This window comes from Nicotiana sylvestris, chromosome 1 (genome assembly GCF_000393655.2).
Source record: "Nicotiana sylvestris chromosome 1, ASM39365v2, whole genome shotgun sequence".
Classification (NCBI taxonomy): Eukaryota; Viridiplantae; Streptophyta; class Magnoliopsida; order Solanales; family Solanaceae; genus Nicotiana; species Nicotiana sylvestris.
In genome coordinates, this window is record NC_091057.1 from 142,123,182 (window position 1) to 142,133,658 (window position 10,477).

The window sequence follows — 10,477 nt, forward strand, 5'->3', positions numbered from 1 at the left end:
TGTAGTCTTTCTTTTTGTTGGATTCTGTTACTTTTTTGGTAGTTTTCTTTATTGGACTCGACATGACAAAAACTGAACTGTTTGACTGTATCAGGCGTTCATTACGAAGAAATCTAAGTATTTTTTTTTGTCTTTAAAATTTTATTCTACATTACATAAAGCCTTTTTATTATTATTTTAGTTACTAGTGAAATCTCTACTATAAAAGTATATTTTATAAAAAGGATAGAATTTTGAAACACGTGTTTGGCACGTCATAAATAATGTATTATCATATGAATTTGTGCAACATTTATCTTTTAACTTTTGTTATCTTTATTTTTCTCAATTTTTCTTTTCCCATTGATACACTACCTCTTTAATAAATATTTATTCTTTTACTTGTTCTTTTTTTCGGTTACCAATAAATTCAAGTATTCGTCTTGTCTTTATAGACATTTTCCTTACGTTACAAACATATATATTTTTTTTGTTACTTTCTTTGTAGTTTTCTTTTGTTAGATTATGTTGCTTTTTTTAAAAAAAAAATTCTTTTGTTGGACTCAACATGATAAAAACCGAACCGCTTGACTGTATCAGCGTTCACTACGAAGAAATTTAAGTATTTTTTTTGTCTTTAAAATTTTATTCTACATTACATAAAACCTTTTTATTTTTATTTTAGTTACTAGTGGAATCTCTACTATAAAAGTATATTTTCTTCAAAGAAAATATATTTTGAAACACGTGTTTTGCACGTCATAAATGATATATATCACATGATTTGTATAATATCTATCTTTTAACTTTTGTTGTCTTTATTTTTCTCAATTTTTCTTCTCATTGATACACTACCTCTCTTAATCACCTATTCTAGTAGTTTTCATTAAACAAAGTTTCTCGTCTTTAATCCAAAAGGAAACTTTTGAAACACGTATTTGCATGTTTTACATGATGCATCTCACGTGAATTTGTATCCATCCATTTTTTAACTCTTGTGATCTTTGTGCCTTTTGTATTTCCCTTTTCCATTATTATACTATCTTTTTTAGTTACCTCTCTTGTATTATGGGATCTCTTTTATTAAATATTATTTATTATTATAAAAAAATCTTTCGAAACACATTTTTTGTACATCATATACGATATATCTCATATAAATTTGCACGTATCCGTTGTTTAATATTATTGCTTTATTCTATTTAAAATTATGTTCTAAAACCTTGTTATATTGGTCATCTACTTTAAACTTTAATTACTAAATGAATCTTTTTGTGGAAACTTTTTTTCTTAAAAGGACACTTTTGAAATACATGCTTTGAACATCAAATATGATGCGTACTCCTTTATTTTTATCTCTTGCTGAATATCATATTTCACGCAGTACATAGGATATCACATACATAAATATGTACTTACCTATTTTTCGAGAATATGTTTCGCGCAATACATAGGATGTATCGCACATAAAATGTGTTCATTCATTTCTGAAACACATGTTTCGCACAGTATATAGGATGTATCGTACATAAATATGTACTCATCTATTTTCGAAACATATTTTCTGCACTATATAGGAAGCACTCCATATAAATATGTACTCATCCATTTTCGAAACACATGTTTTTCATAGTTCATAGGATGTATCGCACATAAATAGATACTCATCTATTTTCTGTAACACATGTTTTGCACAGTACATAGGATGTATCACATAAATATGTACTCATCTATTTCCAAAACACATGTTTCGTTCAGTATATAGGTTGTATTACACATAAATATGTATTCATCTTTTTCTGAAACACATATTTTGCGCAATACATAAGATGTATCACATAAATATGTACTCATCTATTTTCGAAACACATGTTTCGTGCAGTATATAGGATGTGTCACATAAATATGTACTCATCTATTTTCGAAAACATATGTTTCTTGTAATACATAGGGTGTATCGCACTTAAATATATACTTATCTATACATGTTTTGCAGTAAGTACATAGGATGCATCGCACATAAAATGTACTTATCCATTTTCGAAAAACATATTTTGTACAGTACATAAGATGTATCGCACATAAATATGTACTCTTCCATTTTCGAAACACATGTTTTGCACAGCACATAGGATGTATCACACATGTTTTGCACATCACATAGGGTGTATCGCACATATATAAATATGCCATGATACCATTTCCACCTCAAGCTATCTTTGCTCTTCTTTAGATCCCCTTCTTCACTACTACACCACTTATCGCGACTATAAACAAGCTTCGTAAATATATTCAACTTCTTGTTTTCTTTGCACCCTCTTTATCCCTTTTTCCACCTTGATACTAGCTTTCTCAGTTTCCTTTTCTGCTAGTCACCGTCGAACCTCACCACCAATAATTATCAACAAAATCCACTAGTAAACCACCAACCACATTCAATCCTTTCTGAGCCAAGTTCTCTAAGCAACAAAGTTAAGAAAGTTTCTGTGCAGAACTTAATTGTCAATCTTAAATGCATATGCTTTTGACCATATATGAGCAGAGAATAAATTCCTCTCCAAGAGGAGTTATTGAAACATGCATAACAAGTGGGAACAATGACTGTCTTAATTCTCCTAAACCTAAACCCTCAGAATGCTATCCTCTCTATCAACTGGCCTGAATGGAAAGCTCGAAAACTAAGAGGGGCTCCTCTTTCATCTTTATCTGCTTATTCAGCGGAGGCTAAGCCAGGAAATGATGGGCAAATACAGCAAAAGCTCATAAATGTGGACCAGTAATTAGCAGAAGCTGAGGTTAACAGAGAAGTAGAGAGCTTCTTCTGTCCAAGCCACCACAACTTTGCTTGCTCACATGTGTACTGGATCTATACTGATTCTCTAAGCAGTTTTGCTTTAAAAAAAAATATCATCCAATAGTTTCAGATTATTCACATCAAGAAGACACTTCTAAAAAGAAGTTGCATGAGTTAAACTTGAAAGCAGGGAATGATTCTACCATTCTAGTGCATAGAAATATATGTTAAAAAAGCATACACGAGAGATACAGGAAGGAAACAATTAAACTGTTAAGAGCTACTGGTTATTGATAAAAACAGAAGTTCCCATTTTAAGTAGGTGTATTATTTTGAGATATCTAACAGAGTAAGTAGGTTTCTTTAATTTTTCATTTTATTGGTAAAGGTGTTTTATTAATGCGTAGCAAGGGACTCAGAATATTACAGAGAAAAGCCACATTACAAATTATGCAATGAGCTAAAACATTTGATCATGGCATCTATGTCATTTGCAGTTGCCATGTTACACCAAAAAAAGAGAGTAAAGAAATGCATATGTATTTAATGCTAATTACAGAATCAGTTTTGCTCTAAAAAATTCTTATGTTCCTTTCTTTCCGTATGATCCACCAGATTGTAGGATGGAGTGAATTCAATGAAACCACCTTGTGCTTCCCCAGCCCTTTCAAAATACCAGCGTTGCATTAATATTGTAGTTGTCTTAGGCATTGCCCAGCTACCCCTACAACATTAACAATGAAATGCTAAATCTTCGTGGTGTAAGCGCAATGAATGAAGATGTGATTAACAACCTTGCTTTGCCTTTCAAACAAACGGCACCTGCTGCAAAAATTGATCCTCGTTTCTGAAGTTCTCTTGGGTTAGGCATGCTTTCTGCGCCACCAGCCACGTAAAGCAGTCCACCTTTAAAGGTGCCTTGTTTCTCCAAATGCTGCTCCAAGGCCAGTTTGGGATGCTGCCAGATTCTCTTCTTAAGTGTTGATCACAACCTCTCACCTTACATCTCCCCTTTGCATCACTTTTCCAAGTAAGAGAGTCAGATTTAGACTGTAAACACTGTTGAACTCCCAGTAGTTTATGTTATGCCTAGAACTGAAAGTCTAGCCTTGCTCTGTCCAATAATCCGCGACAGTGGCATCCTGGTTTTCCCCCTTTTAATTATCTCAGAGTTGTCATATTGAGTTACAGAATCTAGCCAACTACAAGCAAAAATTTAAGATTAGTGATGCAAGAAAAATTGGTTCTCTCAGACTCTTCAAATAGCAAAAACTTCTACTACAGGAGGCAAAAAGACCGTAGGACTAACAGATAGCTCTTCTACCAGTAGGAGTTGATTTTTCAATAAGCTAGACTAACAGATAGCTCTTCTACCAGTAGGAGTTGATTTTTCAATAAGCTAGACCCATACTGCGAGTGTTTCATGCCGTAAATAAACTCGGTCACTCAAGAAAGGAAAAAGGAAAAAGGAACAGATAAGCCATGTAGGACAGAGCAGATGACATTGACAGACCAAAGTCCGAAGAGTACCAAAAGAACATCGGAAAACAAAACTAGGAGGAAAGAGAAAAGATTACATTCATTAATTTAGAGTTTCACTAAGCACTCCCAGTCACCACCGTTATCCAAATAAAAAAATAGAAAAAAAAAACTGTATTTCGAAACACAGAATACACTTGACTAATCAGATCTGCACAATTTCATAACCCAATCAAAATGATAGGAAGAGAAAGAGGAATAAGCAGAGAAAGCATACTGTGGTCTCTGGCTATCAGCTTCAGGGCTCAATGAGCTGCTCTTTGCCAGCACGAAATCCAAAAACTGCAACAAAAAAAAGTTTATTATCAACACCATTAAGAGTTTTAGAAAGATAAATGTATGAGAAAATTGAAATCTAACATTCATTGTCAAACTCTTTGATGTTCAACCTGCCATCTCAATCTGTAATAGCCATTTCTTGGAGAAGATTGGATACCCCTAACTGTGGTTCACTGAACCAATCTCCTTTCAACCACTTAAATACTCTTGATACAACTGAAAGCTTTTCTGAAAACCTAAGTCCTTTTGTTTCAACAACTTAAATGTTTCCAGCTCATTTACCTCCAGCGTGATTGAACTATCATTGAATTTGAGCTCTACTGGGCACTCCTCATCGAACAACTCCACTCCTATCATCTCTTTGCTAGTACTTGAGACAGGTTCTTGGTGTTTTTTATAGATGAAGGATGTAAATCTTTTATCAGGTTCTACTCCGACAGAGTCCCTTTTAGAAATATTACAGTCAGAGAATGCCACGGGTTCATGCAAACAGAGAGGCTTCATCTTTTCAATCACATTGCTAGGGTATTCAGTATCTAAATCAAGGGAAACTGAATATCTATCACCAGGCTCAGTACCAATGTGTAAGAGACCGATTTCACGGGCCACCTTCATAACTTTATCACTCTGAAGCCTAAGTTCAGCATCAAGTGGCAATATATCTCTTTCTGCTATTTGGAGGCTATTAAGAGCCACCAGAAAAGGAGGAGGAAGAACGGGAGCAGAAGAAGAACTAGGAGACTGAACTTTTTCCGATGTCTCATCAATACAACATTTATGCAAGGGAAAAGGCAGTGGATAAAGTTTGTCCAAAATATCAAACAATTCTAGAGAACCTTTCTTTGGTTTGAGGTGAATTTCAGGGAATTTTGAGAAGGCAGAAAAAGCCAGCCCCAGAAGATTATTCGGCAAACTGGCGCAAATGCTTTCCAAAGCAATCTCATAAATGCTTGCCGGAAAGCTGATACCTCCGATAACATCAAAAACGGTTTGAGATGGCCTCAGTCTTGTGATGCCACATTCTTTAAGCTTCTGACATATTTGCAGGTGGATATCTGCTGGATTTTCTTCGGAATCCTTTTGGTTGTCTATGTGTTTCCTACTAAGGATTTTAGCTAGTTTTCCATTTAGATACCCTTTTAGAAAGTCAAGGTTCAGGTAGTAAGGTTTCTTTTTCAGATCCAATTCTCCAATACTCATATCATACAGAAGGTTATTTTCAGAGCACAGAGATTTCCCTTCATAAGGTGATTCTGACCTTTCTTCAGAGTCCCATGCTGCAGTGTATCTCTGAGCTTCTAAACTGCCACATGACATTAACCTTACAAGCAAAAACCCAACAGAATTATTAGTATCATCTGATTGAATAGAAAGGCCAATGTTGAGAATGCCAAACCCCAAAACAAGGACTTCCTTTTGCCTCCAATTAATCCAATCGGGAAGAATGTCTTTAGAGAAATCTACTCTCATAAGACAACTTTCACAACAACAATCACGACCAGAAAGTGAGAGGCCTGAAGGCTGTCCCCAAGCATATACCGATTTACTGAGCCTCAATATTTCAGAAAACTCATGGCCGTGATTGCTACCTGGCCCATAGCAGAATAGAGCAAATTCACTGTCCCAAAATGATCCTACCAAAATGCAACGCCCTGATTCGGTAGCCCATGCCCATTTATCATCTATTGAGCTTGGCCTAAGGTCTGCCAATCTTAAAGCAATCATGTAACCTGGATTATTCAGGCCATGTACCCACCGCAACAATGGCATTAATGGCTTCCTCACATCACAAAGAAGAAGCATGCGACCAGAAACTGCAGCAAAACAAAAGGGGTCAGACTCCACTCTAGAGAGTGCAAGAAATCTATCAGTTTTACCCAAGGACACTGCCTCAATCTTTAGCAAGGTGCAGACTTTGCCCTTCTCCGACCTCAAATCCACCAAAAACACAGCCCTTGAATTCGCAACAATCAAAATCTTCGGATGCCAGCTAAATTCACAGCTTAGCCACTCTCCATCTCTATCCAACTTATCCCACAAAACCTGCAATTTCTTCCCTTGCAATACATCACAAGCAAACGAAGTCCGACTCCTCAGGCAAGAATCCATATCAAACAAGTACAAGTTCCCATTTTCCAACAACACAACACACTGTTCTCTCAAATGTGGACTCCAACAAGCATGAGAAACAGCACAACCCTTAAACAAGTTTCTATCAGCACTACCCACATAATCAACTGTAACACTGCCAACACCTTTAACCCCCATCTTCACACTATACCAATGAACAGAATACAAAGTACAAACCAATAAATACCCAAAAGTAGATAAACAAGCACTATCATCAATTTCACTAACAGTAACTGGGTTCACTAATAACCTCAAAATCCTACAATTCAACTTGTGATTATGCACTAACAAAGATTTCCCATTCTTAAATTTCTTAACCACAACTTGTTTATCCTCAAAACATAGTATAAAATACCCAACTTGGTCATAATTTTCCCCGGTTGGAAAAAATCCAAGAACCGAATTGGGTTTGTTAGTTTCACAAATATTAGGGCAATGGACCAATTGGATTGCATTAAAGTTGTGAATTGATTCAGAAACCTGTGGAGTAATAAACTGTGTAGCAATTGAAGAAGCTGTAGAAGGAAGTGTACTACTTGAAGTTTGTAGAAATCTTGGTAGAGAAAACTCAGGAACTGGAGGAGGAAGCCGAGTTGATAACAATGGCGACCGGAGGAGTAGTCTTAGGGTTTCCGCACATGACTTGAAAATCAAAGGGCCAATTGGACTATCAATACGACGTCGTTTTGAGGAGAATTTTTCTTCGTGTGAATAATTTGATAGTAGAAGTGGTGGCGAATAGGATGAAGATATTGGCCAAAGAGACTTCCACTCGTCCGAGAATTCCATTGCCGGCGGAGTTCCGGCAGGTGAATGGCGGGAGAATAAGCTTTTGGTTTCAGGGAGAGCAAGGAAGCAAAGAAATCCATAATAAAAGAAATAAAAGAAATCCATATTTGGTCCCAAAACTTCTCCTAATACAAGTTTGAGTCCAAATTGAAGAAGAATAAAAAAGAAGTCCAAATGGAGCATAAATAAAATGTTTTAAATTATAAATCCTAGTATAAATTTTTTAACTTAAAATTTTTAAATGTGTTTGATCGATCTGTTTAATAGTATTCATTAGAGAAATCACTAACTGTAATATTTTACGATAGGAAAACAACAAATTTTAAAAAACCGTAAGCTTGAGTTTGGAAGCCCGCAAGTTGAAATATTTGGTTATAATATTAATTTATTTACAAATCTTCCAGGAGCTCTTTGTTTTTAGGAAAAATTACGTAATACATCAAATATTTATATTATATTTAGCTATATTTTTAGTATATTTATCATTCTTAGCTATAGTTGAATTTTATAGCAAATTGATAAAACAAGAGATTAATTATTTTAAACTAAAACAAGAGAACAATACACTCTCATAGCTCAGTTGGTTAGAGGGTCCGCTTAGTTACCGAAGATATGAGTTTGACTCTCAACAATCAACAAGAGCATTTTATTTTTCTGTATTTCTATATTTTGCTTTAGTTGTAGGAACAATAGGACTTACAATCCTAGAACTATAAGATTTACGCTACTTTAGGAAACATTAAAATCCTAATCCTAGTAACTATAGGACTTACGCTACTTTAGGAAACATTAAAATCCTAGTCCTAGGAACTAAAGGATTTCAGCTACTTATATATATTAGTACACATTGGCTATCACTCACCAAAATTCAGAAATAGTTTGTTCCATTATCATGGCTACAAATTGGCAAAGTCGTCATCTTTCCCAACAACCCCACTATCATCGTCAAGCTCCGGCAAATTACAATGTTTCAAGAAATCGCTCGCAAATTCCAGATGGTTTCGTATTTCCAAGAAATACTAGGGATCACTTTGCTCCACATAACTTGTTCCACGGCTCTGCTTTTACTGCTCCTAGTCATACATATAATAATAGACAGACAACGTTTGATCACAGCGAGGATCCATATTTGCCGTATAATTATCAGCCAACAAGTGAATACGTTGATGATGTCTATGTCGCTACTGATCTTGCAAATTATCATCATGGTTTCAGGAATTTCTCGCAATCAAGAAACGTTAGTGATCGCTTTGCTCCACATAACTTGTTTCACAACTCTGCTCAGAGTTCGTTTAATCACATTGAGGATCCATACTTGGGGGGTAACTATTTTGTGCCAATAACTGATTTCATTGATGGTGTTTATGTCACTACTCAAGGAGAATCCAATAATGGTGTTTCTGCCACAACTGAAAGTGAATTCATCCATGCTTATGTAACTGCTCTAAATCATATTTTAAACAGAATACAAGACCAAGATATCATTAACTTCATTAGTCCTTTCAGTGGACAGCAGGCGGCGGAGGCAGAAGAGGAGGATATTATAGCAAAATGCATGAGAACGCGAACCTACTGTGGTTCGACTTCTAGGGTTGAAGCTAATTCAGAAGAGACAGTGATGACTGCTGATGAAGAAGGAGAAATATGTGTTATTTGTCAAGGTGAATATGTAAATGATGAGATAATTGGTACACTTGAATGTGGACATGAATATCACGGAAGTTGCATTAAGCAATGGCTGTTGAAGGGGAAGAATACTTGTCCAATTTGTAGATCTTCTGTCTTGCCATCACAGGAACAAAGTTCATAGAGAATCCTACAGTTTGTCCTTAAGTTCCTAGAGTTTGTTTTTATTGGTCATTGATTGACCCCTTTGTAATTCTTTTATTCAGAAATTTTTGCTATATATATGCTGAAAATTTATCTCATTAAAGTTACAGAATGGACAGTTACTTAAATTGTTGATTTACATTCATAATCTAATACATACGAGAAGGTTTCATTTCTTCCTCTTCTGTAAAAGTAGTAAATAGCCAACTACATGTGTTAATGAGATTTATGAGATTTCAGATTATCAAAAATCATAAGCACTTCACTGGAGACTAGTCTCATCTTTGGTCTTCTATTAGAACTATCCTCATCACAAAAATCTTCATCATCATATTCATTTGAACTAATATTCTGATTCAAACAAGTTATCTAAGACTTTCATAATCATTGTCTTCAACCTCATCAATATTTGAAGGATGCAAATCACTTTTGTTGTTGAAAGAGTCATTCATATCAACTTCTGCAAAAGCTTTCCTCCTTTGTCTCCTCAGTATTTTCCCCTCCCTGCCTAGCTTCATCAGTTCATATTTTATGACCAATATTTCAACCTTCTCCAATAGCGAGCGTATATCATTATAGTATTCAAGTAGAAAGACAGAATCTCTTTACCCCTTCAAACTATCATACAGAACAACTCAGGATGCATTATCAGCATTGTTGACAATTTGTATGACAAGCCAAATTCTCCATATATGCGTCAAGTGATCCACCAAGGTCCTTCTCTCGAATATGATTCCAAAAATCTCCCTTATCGCTGCACAAGCCCTCTTCTCTGCCATGATTAATTCTTTCAGAAAATCATTCACTTATGCTTTTTTAGGAAACACATCAGGCAATTCTTTAAACTTCCAAAGGTTAAGCCCCTTTCTAAGTTTCAAATGCTTGAAATTTAATGGCCTACCTACAATCAACCCGAGCGAGACATGATCAAATTCATATGATGATAAAGCATTGGCGAAAGCTGGATCACGTGAAAACAAGCTCAAGACTCATGAGCATGCCCATAAGAGGTCTCAACAATTCAGAACTTATCAGGATCTCATTGCAAAGGCGAGAACTAAAATTGACAGGCGAATATGTTATAGTTGTATTATTCTATTTATACTTGTCTTTCAGAATATGAAGTAAAAATATAAG

General features: G+C 35.3%; 1 protein-coding gene across 4 annotated transcripts; it reads right to left on the bottom strand.

Moving 5' to 3' along the window:
• Positions 1–3,214: 3,214 nt before the first annotated feature.
• Positions 3,215–7,582, bottom strand: LOC104246182 (uncharacterized). Of its 4 annotated transcripts, XR_011405860.1 has the most exons (4): positions 4,874–7,582; positions 4,530–4,594; positions 3,596–3,975; positions 3,215–3,497 (listed from the first exon to the last, which is right to left on the bottom strand). XR_011405860.1 is itself a non-coding variant. In XM_009801947.2 (3 exons), the coding sequence occupies exons 1-3, from the start codon at positions 7,508–7,510 to the stop codon at positions 3,852–3,854; spliced, it is 2,826 nt and encodes a 941-aa protein (XP_009800249.2). In that variant the 5' UTR covers positions 7,511–7,582; the 3' UTR covers positions 3,215–3,851. The 4 variants fall into 4 exon arrangements, 1 of the variants encoding a protein (XP_009800249.2); XM_009801947.2 differs by having other exon boundaries at positions 3,215–3,975; XR_011405864.1 differs by lacking the exon at positions 3,215–3,497 and having other exon boundaries at positions 3,926–3,975; positions 4,702–7,582.
• Between the last annotated feature and the right edge of the window lie 2,895 nt (positions 7,583–10,477).